The 18,176-nt window shown below is 38.7% G+C and overlaps 2 protein-coding genes across 2 annotated transcripts in view; one reads left to right on the top strand and one right to left on the bottom strand.

Annotated features, from left to right (window-relative positions):
- LOC127656804 (transforming growth factor beta-3 proprotein-like) overlaps window positions 1–7,620 on the top strand; it is a 34,585-nt gene extending 26,965 nt beyond the window's left edge. The window contains exons 4-7 of the mRNA XM_052145271.1: window positions 402–509; window positions 3,983–4,154; window positions 4,771–4,924; window positions 6,733–7,620. Coding sequence (XP_052001231.1) covers window positions 402–509; window positions 3,983–4,154; window positions 4,771–4,924; window positions 6,733–6,891 — 593 coding nt within the window. The 3' untranslated portion in view covers window positions 6,892–7,620. The remainder of the gene's footprint in view (window positions 1–401; window positions 510–3,982; window positions 4,155–4,770; window positions 4,925–6,732) is intronic.
- A 240-nt stretch (window positions 7,621–7,860) lies between these two features.
- The window catches only part of LOC127656805 (tubulin polyglutamylase TTLL5-like), a 60,008-nt gene continuing 49,692 nt past the window's right edge, over window positions 7,861–18,176 (bottom strand). Inside the window, exon 9 of the mRNA XM_052145273.1 lies at window positions 7,861–9,478. Coding sequence (XP_052001233.1) covers window positions 9,426–9,478 — 53 coding nt within the window. The 3' untranslated portion in view covers window positions 7,861–9,425. The remainder of the gene's footprint in view (window positions 9,479–18,176) is intronic.

Genomic DNA, 18,176 nt, shown 5'->3' with positions numbered 1-18,176 from the left:
TCGAAATTGTTTTTTGTGGAAATCAATATTATGCTTAAAGTCTAATTTGCACTTTTATTTATAAATCATGTGAATCTGAAAACTTTCAGAAAATAAAAGTAATTTGCTTGTGAATGGCGTTGTTCCATATTCACTTGATGAATAGCAACTGTTTTTTAAATGTTGATTCAGGAAGTAAAGCTTTAGTAATAATTAATCTAAATAAAATGATGTACAGCATTTAGTGATTATCTCACATCATTCAACAGAGTTACTTCTGATCGTAACACTTCAATCCTGTGATTCACAGATATTAGAAAGAGCGTATGAAGTTTCTATCTGTGATATTCTTGTCACAACTGGAATTTTATTTTCTAATACATCTAATCAAATCTCAACTCTGTTTGTTTCCCTCTGCTCAGAGACAAATCTCGGTCTGGAGATCAGCGTTCACTGCCCGTGTCACACCTTTAACACCAACGGTGACATCATCGAGAACGTCAATGAGGTGCTGGAGATCAAATTCAAAGGTGAGCCAAGAAACAAAGTTTTATTGTTTTATTTACGACAATACCAGTTATTAGCACGATCAGGACTGTACAGTATCACTCCACTACTGTGATCCAGACACCTGAATCATCTCTTTAACATGCCAAAAGTGTGCTTAACTGCACCACACACATATGGATATATGCCGGATATGATGCTCTTCTCCATCATTTGATGTATTACTGCTGATATGATCAATAGAAAATGTACACAAACATCTCTTTTTATTTCAAATTCAGTTTACTGTTTGTTTTTTGTGGCCAGTAATAGCCCGACATTAAAAGCACTAAGTGAATAAGATGCAGGTATTTGCACTGAAATACTGAAGGCAAAAGTGGCACATCTGTTTAGAGAATTTGCTCCAAAATAAGACACTTTACTGTTATGATGACATTTATCGGTAGACACAGTATTGAACAACTAATAATGGATTAAGTAGAAGAGTGTGAATATTGTGAAAGAATATCGTTCAAACACATTATCGGTCTATCTGTCATTGTTTCCTTGACACAGCGCCTCCGACAGAATATAAACCATGACCGTGAATCATTGCAGAGATTACTCTGGTTTCTTTTAATGCACTTTAGTTGTGTTTGCCACCTCATCTTTTGCTCACCTTGTGTGGGTTATTACATAAATGCTTCTCATGCAGCACCGATGTGTGTACATTAATGGGAGATAATGCTTTTGTCTCTGAGTCTGATCCTGGGAATGCATTGCAGTATGGAATCTCACTTAGTTCAGGGGGCCACGGGGGTGTCTGGGGTTTTGAGAATGCGCTCGCAGGAATGAGATGCAGCAGCGGGCACTCAGACACTTGGCCCTCAATGAAAGAGGGGTGTCCGTATCTACTGGCAACGTGTCTCCTGGGACCCGAGCTGCTTTTGCTATCACACACTGATTGGATAAGCAGATGCTTGAGTGGGCTGAAAGCAAGGGCTGACTGGATAGTATGTATGGGTCAAGGCACAAGTCTGCAGTAACACTGGGACTTTTGTACTTGTATATGTGGCTGGATTCTGATGCTTCTGTGGCTTAAAGTCTGGCCTACTTTGCAGCTTACGCAAAAAACATACTTTACGCAAGTACGTGAAAGCAGATGCTTATAGTTACGCAAGCTTGATTTCATGTGTCGTTGCGTTCAGAAATTTGTCAGAGCAGATTGCGCATATGCATTCTCAGCATTGCTGCAAGGGTCAACTACTGCATTTTAAACCAAGCGCACACTTAACAATTTATCGTCTTTTGATTTTGGGCATTAGTGCGCAGATCATATGACTGATTGGAGACTGGGTGTATCAAATACCAACTACATGATGTTCTGATCCCAAAATCCAATTGAAGAAAATCCCTCGCATGGCAACAGGAGAGTTTATTTATTTATTTATTAAACAACATGAATGAAGGGCTTGTCTAAAATTTGCCATAGCAAGTTGCAGGAGTGCACACACTACATGAACATCGACTTCTAGACCCTGTTTCCACCTGGTATTAAGACGTGTCTCGGGTGATCCAATCACAAGTGGTCAGGTGAGACGTCACTTAAAGAAGCTGTAAGTGATTTTTTCATGGAAATGGAAATTTTTCCTACTGCCTTAAATATACTGCTGAAATAAATGTCCACCAGTCTCTGTGACAGCTGTAGACTTTGTAAACAGCAATCAAAATATGTCCGTGAACATTGATGCTGAACATGATATCAATAATTTGGCTCGTTGGCTTAGTGTTGTATTTCAAGCAGATCATTGAGGCTATGATTCATAATGCAATTTTACCACTTTAAAATTTTTACAGGAATGGGAACAAATAATGCTGCTCTTTTGCTCGGTTTTGGTCTCAAAATTATTTGGAATGAGGGGGTGCGGCTAATTTAACAGCTCAGTCCAAAAGGAAACCTTCAGAATGCTAAAATCGCTTACAGCACCTTTAAATGTGCCTCCTGTGACCACTTGTGTTCGGATTTGGAGGGGAGGTCTCTGTTCACGATATACATTAATCACTATGTCAGTGTGTTACTGCCTGATATTAAAGCACAACAAGTCAGAAAAGACAAAGAAAGTGTTAAAAGAAACAATTCGCTGTTTCTCCCAGATGTGAAATTGAATCTGTGCACAAACGCAACATGTCAAGCAGAATAATCTGTTATTTTAGTGGATTATCTGTATTAAAGGAGCTTCAGGGGTTCGTGCTTGTCATCTGATTTGATATCAGACATACTAAAGAAGATCCGTGAAGCTCTCGTGATTATATATGGATCCGCTTTTTTAGATTTCTGACTGGACGGTTATATCCTTTTAAAGACGCTCATAAATGGCCAAGTTTAAACTCTTGTTTAAGCGCAGCACTTGATTGACAGGTGGCAAATGAGGAAAAAAAGGTACCTGGTCTATTGGTTTTTCCCACAGGACGCTATTTGTAAATAAAAGTCAAGAAAAAAGGATTAAATAAAGTATAAAAGCAGCCCTACACATAGAGACAAAAATAAACAAAAGATTCCAAGTGTAGTCCAATTCATGAGATTTTGTTCATTCAGTTGGGTCACCAAATCGCAAAACTGCAGTGTGTGTTGTTTTTATTTGACAATGCAAGAGGAAAGAGGAAAAAGGCGAGAACACTTTGGTAAATGAGCTCTTGCCCCAGACGTTCATGTAATATCTCTGTCATATTCAAAATACCAAGGGCCGAATATTCTAAACAGTTTCGCCACTTTTGCGCGTGATATTCCAGCGTGAATCATGCGTCTTTTTCACTAACCACTCGCCATCTTGTTTAAGCATGCATGCACAATCAGTGCTGCATGTATTTCAATGAAGTCATTGTCATTCCTTTCTGCTCAAACATGTAAATTATGCTCATCATAGATTGCACTTCATTCACAAAAGTTGTTTGCCGCAAACAATATAATGAATTGTATTTAAAAGAGATGTTTGTGTACATTCTCCATACAATGTGCACTGTAATCAAGTGCCCTTTTGGCATGTTAAAGAGATTATTCAGGTGTCTTGATCACAGTAGTGGAGTGATTCAGTGTTCTGATTCATCTTACTCTATTTAGCGCTCAGAATCAGCCCACGAGATCGGGGATTCAACAGTGATTTTTGCAGATTTTCTTTAGGGAATTGGCGTCTTTCTTTTCTCTGGCTTCTTAAGAGAGAAATCATCTTAATCGAGCAAATCTGTCATTTGGCCCCTAAATATTTCATTTTTAGAGCAAATGGCTCTCTAGTCATTTTATAGCCCTTGAGCTGCAACTTTTATCAGCACCCACTTACCTGCCTTGCAGCAAATCAGTTAGAACAAGCGGGTGAATGCTATGTCACCTAATTCATATTCATGAGAGAGGCTGATGAGGTTTATAATGTTTCAGTTCATCCTACTGTATATTCCTGTTTAAAACACACATTCTTAGCTGCACAGTTGATTTCAGGGGTGCTTTCGTACTCACAAATTTCAGGGATGGAAGGAGAGTACGAGGAGCCCGACCGTTGGGATTTGGTTCGACCAAAGATGCAGAAGGAGCAGCTGATGCCTCATCTGATCCTGATGATGTTGCCACCGCACCGCCTGGACGTACTGCCCACCTCCAGACGACGCAAACGGGCTCTGGACACCAACTACTGCTTTTCGTAAGCGCTCACTTTTTTCTTCAATATATGATGCTGAGAGTTTACTATATAGTGAACCAAAAATGATGTGGATTAAGTATAGTATTTGGAAATGCAATGTTGCTTTGGAAAGTCACTAGAATGCTTAAATGATATTCTTTATGGCATTAACACCAGCTGAATATGATCTTCAGCACCTTCAAATGTATGTTCTTGGTTGACATTCCAGTCAGCAGTAGCACACTATATTTGTCTAAGGAGATTTTCCCTGTAGGAATGAATCTTTTAATTGACACCTGACTGCTTGAAGCGTTGGGGAGGGTTCTGCAACGCCTTGCAAGTTCAGATCTGTCCCAGTATTCAACTGTTAGATGCCTTCACTATGTAGTGCACTGGCTTCTTAGTGTGTGGCTGTCTGTCAGCACTCCACACCTGGGTCTGATCCAGGAGGGGAAAATGACACACCTTGCAATGGAATTTCTGGCATTAAAAAGACTGCCTGACACGTTTATAAAAGCACAACCAAAATACAAGTCATCAGGTGAAGTGAGTGTAAGGACATGAACGAATGCAGAATCCATGTCAAGAGTGATGAATAGAAAGGTCCAGAAACAGATGGCTTTTGTTTGTCTTTCAGAAACTACGAGGAGAACTGCTGCGTCCGGCCGCTGTACATTGACTTCCGGCAGGATCTGGGCTGGAGGTGGATCCATGAGCCGAAGGGGTATCACGCCAACTTCTGCTCAGGGCCGTGCCCGTACCTCCGCAGCGCCGACACCACGCATAGCTCGGTCAGTGTCTCGTTCATACAGTACACAAGACATGAAAGGTTCCCCAAAAATTGTAATCATTTACTCTCCCATTTGTCGTTTCTCACATCTACATTTTTTCCGTAGAACACAAAAGGAAATGTTTAATCTGCTCTTTTCCCTTCAGTGAAAGCGAATGTAGACGACCACACTCAAGCTTAAAAATGACCAATAAAGCACAGTAAGAGTATTATAAAAGTAGTCCATATGAGATGTGCTGTATAATCTAACCCTTCTGACATCGTATGATAACTTTGTGTGAGGAACTGACATTTCATTGAAGTCGGGACGCTGCAGCTGTTGAATCTTACTGCATTTATTGTTGTTCTGAATGACAAGTTGAATTTTTTTAAACATCAAATTTGTGTTTTAAATGAAAAGATCACAAATAGTGACTTTGAAATAAACGCTGAATAATTAAGAACTAAATTATAGAAATGCTTGAAAATAAATGTAAAATGGACTCTTTTAGAGGATCGATAAACAGTCAGAAGCTTTTGTCCTTCAGCCATGCCTCTCGGCGTCACGTAATATTTTTATTTTTTGCTTATATGAAGTATGAAACTTTTTCAGTGTTAACGCTTGTGTGCTCTCCGAGACTTTTTTGAGCATTTTCATTTGTTTCATTAATAAAAATAGTACCTTTTATATGAGTGGTACAAGACAACTAGACATTTCCTCCACTAGCACAAAAAATGACTTGATTCGATAAGTCTAAGGGGTTGTAAAATAAAATAAAAAAATGCAACTCTTGTGATGTTCCGGGTCATTTTTGACCCGCCATAGGAAATTAATGGTAAACATTCCAAAAAAAAAATTGTCAAATAAAAATCAATAAATCAGACAAATTGCTGAACACAACCACACTTAAATGAAGGGGTGAGACTATAAAACATCCACAATGCAGAAAACACACACGCGCTCACACACACACACACACACTCTCTCTCTCAAACTCTCACTCACACTCACACACACACACACTCTCTCTCTCAAACTCTCACTCACACTCACACACACACACACACACACACACACACACACACACACACAGGAGCATTGTCGTGTTTGACAGAATATTCGACCATCACTGCAAAATCTGACACTTCAACACAACTGGTTTAGAAATATGCTACAATTTGACAAATACTTTTTTTTATAATGTCTAAAATTCAGCAAAAAATGAAACATGCCATTTTCAGGACACTGTATTTGAAAGAAGATTTTGTAAAAATAAAATAACTTTACAGATCTTTATTGTAAAGTGTTTAAACAATGAAGACATGAAAGATTGTTATTGTGTTTGTCTATACGTGTGACTTTAATGAAGATGAGATCACATTTTATGAGCAATTAATGCAGAAAACCAGCTAATTCCAAAGGGTTCACTTACTTTTTATTGCCACTGTGCACAAATGAGAAATTATTTGGAATTCGTTGAGCAAAAAAACTAAAAATAATTCTGTGAGATGTTTTCAAAAGTGCCTTAAAAGTAAAGTGATTACTTTTTGTGATGACTACTTAGTAATTTGTAGTGGACTACTTTTTTGAGTAACTCACCCACACCACTGGTCATATTACATTTATTCAATTGGCAGACGCTTTTATGCTAAGCACTTACAAAAGAGGAGAACAGAAGCGAATCATCTTAAGGAGACAGTGGTACGAAAAGTGCGATATTACAAAGTTTCACTAGAATCAGAATAATGTACAAAACAGATTTAAGATTCATTAATTTATTTGGTCATAGAATCCCTGCTGACATTCTGTATCCGCTCCTCTCTCTGCAGTTGTTGAGTCTGTACAACACGCTGAACCCCGAGGCGTCAGCTTCCCCCTGCTGTGTTCCTCAAGACCTGGAGCCACTCACCATCCTCTACTATGTGGGCCGAACACCAAAAGTGGAGCAGCTCTCCAACATGATCGTCAAATCCTGCAAGTGCAGCTGAGTGGTCTCGAGACCCCGACAGGGGTTCAAACTCTCAAGGGTAAAATCAGTAGGACGCAGGGCAGAACTGGACTCTTGAAGAATACCTCTGTACATCCTTCTCACCTACATCCAAACCCCAGAGCACCACCTTGTGTTCCAAGATGACTGCGCTGCCTAATGTTGCCCAAGGGACTTCTAGTCTGACGTTTGACGTGACTTTTCAATGTTATTTTTAATGTGTAATTTTCCTCAGCATTTTGAAGTGCCTCTAGGAGAACCTCATGGGCATTTGTGAACTCTGAACTGGCAGTGCAAAACTTCATAGCACCTGCACTCAGAGGAGACACTGCCTATGCCTGCTGGATTGACAGACTAAAGGGTTAATGAGAGCTGACGTGTTTCTGTAAAAAGATATTCTGATGTAAATCTGTGCACGGCATTCCCCCTTTCCGCACTAATCGACACTGTTTGTCTAACATGACGGTGTTAGAGATAATGTTAATGCAAACATGCTGGAAAGAAAGTGTGAAAAACAATGTGTTTTGGTTATGCTTACCTCTGTTACACAGCAGAAGTCTTTGAGATTTGTGTTCTTCGATGAAGCTGATGACTTTATGACGATACATTAAGTTTTACATCACAAAATGCTAATGTTTTTACTGCTATTACTCCTGAAAACACTTCTTTTTTTAATTAAACATAGTCCTGGACAAAACAAGCTGTCATAGAAGTTTGACATTTGTTGTATATTTCATGACGTCTCATACAGTACATGAGACATAATGTGCAGTATCATCAAAAACGTGATTAAAAATGGTCAATTCACAACAGTTGTACATGCTAACTGCAGTACTTCCTTTCACATTCTCAAAGAAAGTCATATTTTACTGTTTAAATGCAAGAAATTGAGCAAAAGTATCTGGATCACGTGTAAAGATTCTTTCAATTTACTTCTAATTCTTTACTTGTACAATTGAAAGCTAAAATGTTATGAAATGCATAAAAGTTAGCATGACAAAATGTCATTTAAAAGGAATCGAGGTCCACTGCTCATATCTGGTCGTTGTCATTGTTAATGGAAATTCAAGTAAATTCAGGAGAGGTAAAAAAAAAGTCAAATACTATTCAAACTAAAAATAATAACACAAAAAACTTCAGAAAGCAAATCCTGAGAACATAATAATAGAAATAATTGACACAAACATTTGTTCTGCTCCTTCATTGTTGGCCTTCTAAATGTTAACTGAAGCTTAACTAAAACCGAATTATGATTAAATGTTTCCAATTGAACTGAAAACACAATGTGATCCCATGAGCAACGGTGTTGATCAAAGTGTATATTTAAGTAATTATTTTTGTGAAATATTACCAGGATTACATAAAAATGGCCAGTGCATGTTAAAGAAAGTTTGTCATTTTTTGAAATCTCATAAGTGAGCCATACAGGACCAGTAATCCAATGAAACTCTCTGAATTGAAAGATTCTGTGTATCCAAACCGCCGACTAAAACAGTCAACTGAAGAAACTCAGAGTTGCTCAAATGGCTTCAAACTGAAAGAGGCACTTTAACTCAAACACAGCGTGCAGCATGATGTCACACATTTAAGATTATTAAAGAAATAGTTCATATAAAAATGAAACTTCTCTCATAATTCACCCACACTTATACTGAACCCACGTGACTTTCTGTCTTCCGCAAACGCATGTTTGGCAGAATGTCCAAGCTGCTCTTTTCCCTACAACAAAAGTGTATAATGATTTAACTGGTCAAGCTCCAAAAAAACTCATGTCAACTTTCAAATCATAAAAGTAGTTCATTTGACTTGAGTGCTATATTTCAAGTCTTCTGAAGTCATATGATTGTTTTGTGTGTGGAATAGACAAAGCAATCATATGACGTTATATGGCGTATATGGCATATAAGGCGTTATTCACTGCAAATCTTGCCTTTGAGTTCTCAAATCTCATTCACATTTGTGTTCATTCATTTATTTTTTTCATATTTACAATAACAACACCGACACAGATGTCATCACAAGTTTGAAAACTGAATCTGAAATCTCACACAAAGCTATTATATGACTTCAGAAGACTTTCATCAAGCACTTTCACTGTGTTTTTTTTGTTGTCCTTTTTGGAGCTTGACAGTATTAATCGCCATTCACTTGTATGGAAAAGAGCAGCTCGGACCTTCTGCATAAGTCATAAGTGTTCAGAACAACATAAGGGTGAGTAAATGTTGAATGAACTGTCCCTTTAACGAGCAGTAATAACACTCTTATCAGTTTACATCTCATATATATAAATGTAAATGATATAAAAATGATGGACATGTTCATGAGCTCTTGGTCAGTTGTTGTACAGTCTGTGTTTGTTATAAGGTGGATGTAGCAGCTGTTGTCAGTTGTCAGTCCATGTGGTCGTCACATGGCATCAGTTGTGGGGTGAGAATGAAGGCGGGACAAATGAGGTGCATGTTTTGAATAGTTCAGCCCTGTTCTCATACAGGACGTTACGAGCAGTTGATTCTTACAGTTGACCTTTGGCCTCATTCATCTGTTCTTGGAGCCCTGAGTATGGAAAAGTTTACTGTACACCGACAGACCTGTGAATGGAGAAGAACACAATGATTCAACATATGCACAAATACAACATTCAGTGACATTTGAACATTTTGGCATTTTATCCAAAGTGACATGCACTGAAGAAAATGTCCTTTTCTAGAAATGATGTGGAAAGTGATGTTCTGAAACATCATGGGACAGTGTTTTCTTATGCTGCTTAAAGGTGCGCTCACATTTACATTTGCACAGTGAACTTGCATGTCATATTTGACCAAACTTGAACCCCGTGCAAAATGTCTGTATAGTAATTCTTCACCACCGGAAGTTCATTAGGTGCATTCCCACTGAGATGATTGTATTTCCCTGTGCAAAGGTAAATGTAACCGTGCCTAAACACCAGGAAAAAGTATTGAGAAATTGAATAATTTTCTAATTTATACCAACATAAAAATTTGAATCCCTCTAAATGTCAAATTCATGTTGACATTAATGAGAAAATGATGTTTATAGGGATGAAGCAAAGAGATCCAGCAACTCTTGTGGTAAAATTTTATTATAATTTAAAAGTAACGAAAATAACATACGCGGTTCGGCACGCTTTTAATCAGCGTTAAAACATCAACATTTAAAACGTCCCAATGAACATGACTCATTAGGGGAACACAATGTCAGCTGTATTTAAAGTGTTATTTTATTATTAATGATTTGTCCGTGTTGTTTTGAATGTTGACGTTTTGCACCATGCGCCATGTCAGTACTGTAGGTAAAGACGCACCAGCTCTACACATGTTTATATGTTCATTGGTCTTTTCATCCATCCTTGGGCTGATGTTCAGCTCCTGCACCAATCACACACTCTCTGAACACTATTCCCTTTCATTCCCGCTCCACACACACTGTTTATTTTAGTGCTCCTTTACACTCTGAGGTCTTACGGCACCGGAGAATGAAAACATCACGCTCGCCTTCCAATATACTGCTGTGAGACATTTCTAAACCATCAGAAAAAGAGTTCCCTTTTTTTAGACACCGTATTCCTCCTCTGTGTGACTAGTGTATTCAAGTCACAGTGGAATACATACGAATCTCATTGAAACATGGCCAGGTAACATTTCTCCCCGAAATCAAAAGAAAAATAATAAAAATAAAAATTACATTTTGAAAAAAAGAAAATAAAGCCATTGTTAAGGACCGTTAAAATAGTTTTTACTAATTAGTATCAACATTGAGAATAACTAATAATAAAATAAAAAAAAAAAACGCAAAAAAAAATAAAAGAAGAGAAATGCTGTTAATTGTCATGCAAATAATATCTTATTTCTTTTGTTTTTGGATTGACCACAGGTTCTCTATGGGATTAAGATCCGGGGAGTTGCCTGGCCACGGATCCAAAATTTCAATGTAATGATCTCCGAGCCACTTCATTATCACTCTTGCCTTGTGACATGGTGCTCCATCATGCTGGAAAATGCACGGATCATCACCAAATTGCTCCTGGGTTGTTGGGAAAAGTTTTGATACCATTCTTTATTCATGGCAGTGTTTTTGGGCAGAATTGTGAGAGGGCCCACTCCCTTGGATGAAAAGCAACCAATGGATGGTCTCAAGATGCTTCACTGTTGGTACGACACAGGACTCATGGTAGCGTTCACCTTTTCTTCTCCGGACTATCGATTTTCCAGATGTCCCAAACAGTCAGAAGGGGGCTTCATCAGAGAAAATAACTTTGCACCAGTCTTCTGCTGTCCAATCCTTGTATTTCTGCAGAATTTCAGTCTGTCCTTGATGTTGTTCTTGGAGAGAAGTGGCTTCTTTGCTGCCCTTCTTGACACCAGGCCATTGTCCAAAAGTCTTCGCCTCACAGTGCGTGCAGATGCACTCACACCAACATGCTGCCAATATTGAGCTCTGCACTGGTGCTGCCACGATTCTGTAGCTGACTCTTCTGGAGGAGACGGTCCTGGCGCTTACTGGACACTCTGGGATGTCCTGAAGCCTTCTTCACTGCAGTTGAACCTCTCTCCTTGAAGTTCTTGATGATCTGGTAAATGGTTCCTTGCATGTGAGGCCATTTTGATGCAAAGAGATGATGGCTGCACGTCTTTCTTTAGAGGTAACCATTGCGAACAAGAACACAATGATTTTATAGCAATCAGTCTGCTCTTATAATCCAATCAGAATGATAGAGTGATGTCACCTGACTAGTGCTCGTTCACACTTTCCCAAGTGCTGCTGATATGATTAGTGAAGTTATGTTAGCTGGTCATTTTGTGCCAGGCCCAAAAACCTGTGAAATTTGGGTTTTTGTGATAGTAAATGTTTTTGGCCAATGAAGCGTTTTGCAATTATTTAAAATGCATCACAAAGTATAGTCAGGACATTACTGATGTAAAAAACAGCACCATCACTATTTTAAAAAAGTCATTTTTGATCAAATCTAGACAGCAGCATCACTCCAACACCTTATCCTTGAGGAATCATGATAAATTGATAATTTGATACTAGAAAATCTCTTGCCGTTATATCAAACACATCTGAACGATATTTGGTTCATTAAATGAAGCTTTGTGTTTGTTTTTGAGTTGTCACAGTTTGCAATAGACCGGCATGTCTTAAGCTCAATATTAGATCAAAAATGTCAATAAAGAAATGGCTTTCTCTAGAAACTCATCAGTTAATCATAGTTTTGAGGAATGAAGGCAATACAATGTTTGAAACTGCCAAAAAACTGAAGATTTCTTCCAAAGGTGTAACTACAGTCTTCAAAGACAAAGAAAAACTGTCTCTAACAAGGACAGAAAGAGATGTGGAAGATGTATAACTAAACAAGAGGATAAGTACATCAGAGTCTCTAGTTTGAGAAATAGACACCTCACATGTCCTCTGCTGACAGCTTCATTGAATTATACCCGCTGCCAGCTCCTCATCTAGTGGCTTCGACCACTTCTGCTCCAGCAGCTCCACCTTCTTCTTCTTCAGATACTCCTCTAGCGGCTCCGACCGCTAAACCTCCAGTGGCTCTGCCTCAAGAGATTCAATTCCCTGAACCTACTGCAGCCATGCCCGCTTCCTCCAGCAGTTCCGCCCACCCCTCCTGACCCTCTCCCAGTTCCCATCCTGGTCTCCTAACCCTCTGCCAGTTCCCTCCCTGGAGCCGCCGACCCTGTTCATCTCCTGGAGACGCCTCCCAAACCGCTGGACCCCGCTCCCTTCCTGGAGTCCCTTCCCTGGCTATTGGCTACGTCCTGGACTATCATATTTCTTCTTTTTTGGGATTCAGGAGCCCCCATAGGGGGGTCTGTCACATCATCCTTCTTCATCATCGCTTGTCTTAATCCTCCTTATGTTTGCAAAGACTTTTATGTTGACATTCTCAGTGGACTCTTATTTTATATACATACAGGTCCTTCTCAAAAAATTAGCATATTGTGATAAAGGTCATTATTTTCCATAATGTAATGATAAAAATTAAACTTTCATATATTTTAGATTCATTGCACACCAACTGAAATATTTCAGGTCTTTTATTGTTTTAATACTGATGAGTTTGGCATACAGCTCATGAAAACCCAAAATTCCTATCTCAAAAAATTAGCATATCATGAAAAGGGTCTCTAAACAAGCTATTAACCTAATCATCTGAATCAACTAATTAACTCTAAACACCTGCAAAAGATTCCTGAGGCTTTTAAAAACTCCCAGCCTGTTTCATTACTCAAAACCGCAATCATGGGTAAGACTGCCGACCTGACTGCTGTCCAGAAGGCCATCATTGACACCCTCAAGCAAGAGGGTAAGACACAGAAAGAAATTTCTGAACAAATAGGCTGTTCCCAGAGTGCTGTATCAAGGCACCTCAGTGGGAAGTCTGTGGGAAGGCAAAAGTGTGGCAAAAACGCTGCACAACGAGAAGAGGTGACCGGACCCTGAGGAAGATTGTGGAGAAGGACCGATTCCAGACCTTGGGGGACCTCGCGGAAGCAGTGGACTGAGTCTGGAGTAGAAACATCCCGCATTCCCCAGGTCAAGCCACTTGAACCAGAAACAGCGGCAGAAGCGCCTGACCTGGGCTACAGAGAAGCAGCACTGGACTGTTGCTCAGTGGTCCAAAGTACTTTTTCGGATGAAAGCAAATTTTGCATGTCATTCGAAATCAAGGTGCCAGAGTCTGGAGGAAGACTGGGGAGAAGGAAATGCCAAAATGCCTGAAGTCCAGTGTCAAGTACCCACAGTCAGTGATGGTCTGGGGTGCCATGTCAGCTGCTGGTGTTGGTCCACTGTGTTTTATCAAGGGCAGGGTCAATGCAGCTAGCTATCAGGAGATTTTGGAGCACTTCATGCTTCCATCTGCTGAAAAGCTTTATGGAGATGAAGATTTCATTTTTCAGCACGACCTGGCACCTGCTCACAGTGCCAAAACCACTGGTAAATGGTTTACTGACCATGGTATTACTGTGCTCAATTGGCCTGCCAACTCTCCTGACCTGAACCCCATAGAGAATCTGTGGGATATTGTGAAGGGAAAGTTGAGAGACGCAAGACCCAACACTCTGGATGAGCTTAAGGCCGCTATCGAAGCATCCTGGGCCTCCATAACACCTCAGCAGTGCCACAGGCTGATTGCCTCCATGCCACGCTGCACTGAAGCAGTCAGCGGTTTAGACATTAACGGCTGTGTGTTGAGTTATTTTGAGGGGACAGCAAATTGACACTGTTATACAAGCTGTACACTCACTATTTTACATTGTAGCAAAGTGTCATTTCTTCAGTGTTGTCACATGAAAAGATATAATCAAATATTTACAAAAATGTGAGGGGTGTACTCACTTTTGTGAGATACTGTATATAAATATATATTTATATATTAGGCCAGTCGATTTAACGCGTTAATTCAGTGTGATTAATTTTTTTATGAATAACGTGTTAAAAAATGTATGCAATTAGTCGCAATGCCCCCTTATTGTATTAAGGATGATTCCTGAGAAATGCAAGCTTGTAGTATCACATGTTTACTCTAGAGGGCAGTAATTGAAATTTCAGCTGTGTGGCAATGAGCAGTTTATACAGTGAAGAAAACAACCAGACAGCACAAAACAGACATTCGTTACGTTCTTGCTTTCAGAACACTTGATGGAGCGCAAATTCGAACTAAGAGATCTCTAGATGTATTTTATGTTTATGTTTATGCTACAGAAGCAGGTCTGACGCAGGTGTTGATTGACAGGCTCTTAAACAAGCCCTCATAATAAATCTCCAACTGATTGACAAATTCACTTGTGTAATGGATTGCTGTGAACTGTGTGCCAATGATTGACTTCTGATCAATAATATGGCAGTAAACAATACATTGTATTCTAAAGCCGTATATTGTATTGTGTTATCAATGATAATCTCTTCTGCCACAAGAATGTAATGCATTTTAATTATCTGAATATATTTATATAAAATTGTTAAATATTTAAAAGATACCTATGTACAATAATTTCAACATTACATATTGAATTATTGTTATATGAGGGGCTTTCTCAGCAAATATTTGTATATGCGATTAAATGTATCATGTAATTAATTTGATTAAAAATTGTAATCGATTGATAGCCCTAATATATATATATATATATATATATATATATATATATATATATATATATATATATATATATGAAGACTTGGATTATAGCTAATTAATAAAATGGATTTCTTTTATGATTGTTTGGTCATAATGTCTGCATGCATTGGGAAGAAGAGCTTCTAAGATTGTGTTGGTCAAGACTGTAGTTATTAATATTTTGATGATTTCAAGGGTTAAACCATTACAGAATTTATATTTATTTTAACATTTTTAAGAGTATTCTTAGTTTAACTGATGCACTCCTTTGAAACGAGTTGAATACAACACCAGAAATCAACCTTTCTAATGTCAAATTAGGTTCAATAAATGTGTTGTATTGAACATTCAATTAATCTCATTCATTACAAATGTATTAAAAGTAACTGATCAATTCCATCAATTCAATCTTCATGGATTCATTGTGGATATATAAACATATGTATGTCTCTAAAATTGTTAACATGTAAAATGAATGAGGAGCTGTAAATACGTCAATATTGTATGTTTCTGTGCAAATGTACGTTAGCTAGAACCACACTTTACTAAAGAATACACACAAATACTCATGAGATAATGTTGGAAACTTCAAAAACAATTTCATCCCAAAAATGAAAGTATTTGACACAAGTATGAAGTCTGCTCCCTCATGCAGGTTCAGAGTCTGACCGAATCCAAAGAAAAGGAAAAATACTCCAAACATCAGTGGGCTGTTTATGACTGATGGGCGAGCGAGATGAGAGGAGAGAGAGACTGATGTGAATTGACGTCTGATGGCAGAGAATGCGGCCGTATGGATCAGTGTGTTAACTCCCTGTCACAGTCGCTCTCATCCACACTAAACCAACACAAATGTTCTGTTAGGATCGCACATCTGCGCCTCTCTCTCTCTGCTGTTACTTAAAGAACAAACACTTTTCCTGTGAACAACAGAAACAATGTGAAACCTGTGAAATTCAGAAGCCGCTAGTGCAGATGGAGTCGCAGCTGTTGATGAGTGTGTTTAGCCTCGTCAAAGTACACGCTTACTCAGAACGACACGGCTGTGTTTCAAGTAATGTTCATTTCTCCGTTCCAGATGCAACTATTGTTTCCTACCTGATATACTGTTTTAAAAAATTAAAAACCATGAATCATGGTCATGCGTAAAAGAACATTTGACTCTCAATCGAAACACTTCTGTGAGACGCTCGCTGATCTGATGGTATTCTTAAACAGACAGAACCGTTTTAGCACTTGTATTATTTACACATCAGTCTTGTAAATAATACAAATAATGCAGGTTAACAACGAACATGCAACAAATTATATATGCAATATAATAAATGCAATTTTGTTGCATTTTCATTGATGGAATACAATTTGTACAGTTTTAAAAAGCTTAAATGTGACCAAAATGATGAAAAACTAATGATAAAATATAATAACATTAATATTTTCATAATGTACCAAGTTAGAAAGTCCCTGTATAATTAACAGTATTAGCTGAGAGAGTAAGCTTTCATCTGTGAGCTAAATGACATTGTATCTGGAGGATACCCAGATCAAATCGAATTGAACCTTCTTGAGAGGGAAACAACAGTTTGCTCAAACCTAGCTGAAACTTACATGGGTAACCACTGAAACTGGCTTTCTGAGACAGGCCTCTGATGTAAATTGCAATATGATGTATATTTTGTGGATATATTTGATTAATGTTGTGTTTGGGTGAGTTAATTAACCCATTAGTAAAGTTAATTGACAAAATAAAACAAACTAATATTTTCATCATAAAACTGACATCCAGTCACACTCAGAGATCCGATCCATCATCATGAGTACATAAAACTTGTTCTACCAAACAAATCTTCAACCTGGTCTCGTAGAATCTCGTACCATCAGTTCTACGTGGCACTACAACAACAATGACCTTTATTCACTTTCACACAAATTACGAGAAAAATTGCAGATTATGGTAAATGTCTGCACTTATATAGTGCTTTTTTTAACCATAGCCGTTACCAAATCACTTTACACTGTGACTCATTCACCCATTCATATACACACACACACGCGCACACACGCACACACACACAATGACGGCAGAGCTGCATGCAAGGTGCTTGCCTGCCATTGGGAGCAACTTGGGTTCAGTGTCTTGCCCAAGGACACTTCGGCATGTGGAGTCGTGTGGGCCAACCCTGCGATTTGTGGCCAACGCAAGTCCACACGTGAACCCAAAGTGTCATAAAAGCTCCACAAAATAACGTGTTTTTCATCTCACATTTGCTTTTTCGGACACTATCAGTAAGGTTTAGGTTTAAGGTTTAGGAAAGGGAGGTTGGCTTTGTTGATTTAAAACTCAATAGAGTATTAACCATCTGTTTAGGAGAACATTTCACTGCTTTTAACGCCACACAATGGATATTTCACTTTGTAAGTGCCACGGATGTTTAATAAACAACTTTGTGTAGTTTTGCAAAAAATTATAGCAGGCTCCAAATCTGACCCATACACATATAATAGATGGTATGTGAAAAGCTCCATATGACCAATGAGACATGGTTCATATTGACACTGATCAATGGTGGACAGTAACAAAGTATTTCTGCCCAGTTATATAACTTTTCAAGTATCTGTACTTTACCACAGTTCTTTCTATTTTGGAAAAGCTTTATGTGGCAGGGCTCCTCGTCCCCCGGCAGACGGCCACTCCATTGGGGTGGACGGTAGTGGCAAGAACTCTACTATGGCATATCCCTCCTCCTTCCCGGGTTTCGGCACCAGTGTAAAGGGATCAATGGAAAGGAGGAGGCAAGAACCAGCTTGTCAATATAAATTATAGTTTAATATAAAACTTAAACAAAAGACAAACACACACATATGATGGACATGTCCGTAAACGATCTCTCTCTCCCACACGATCCTCTGCAGTCGACCTTTATCCCTCTTGGAGGCTTGATTAGCCTAATACGGGACCGGGTGTGTAGGATCACGACCCGGCCCCGCCATGCCACACTTTACTTTTGAGTGAAGTTTCTTGTTAATTTGAATCAAAATAGGAGTCAATAATCAAGCCAATCAGGAGTCAGGATAGTGCCAGGCAGTTATATGCTAAATGGAACCACCAAAGTATGTGTTTTTAATGTCTA

The sequence above is a fragment of the Xyrauchen texanus genome, chromosome 16 (genome assembly GCF_025860055.1).
Source record: "Xyrauchen texanus isolate HMW12.3.18 chromosome 16, RBS_HiC_50CHRs, whole genome shotgun sequence".
NCBI lineage: Eukaryota > Metazoa > Chordata > Actinopteri > Cypriniformes > Catostomidae > Xyrauchen > Xyrauchen texanus.
The sequence above is the reverse complement of the archived record's forward strand: the minus strand, read 5'-3'. Positions and strand labels throughout refer to the sequence as shown.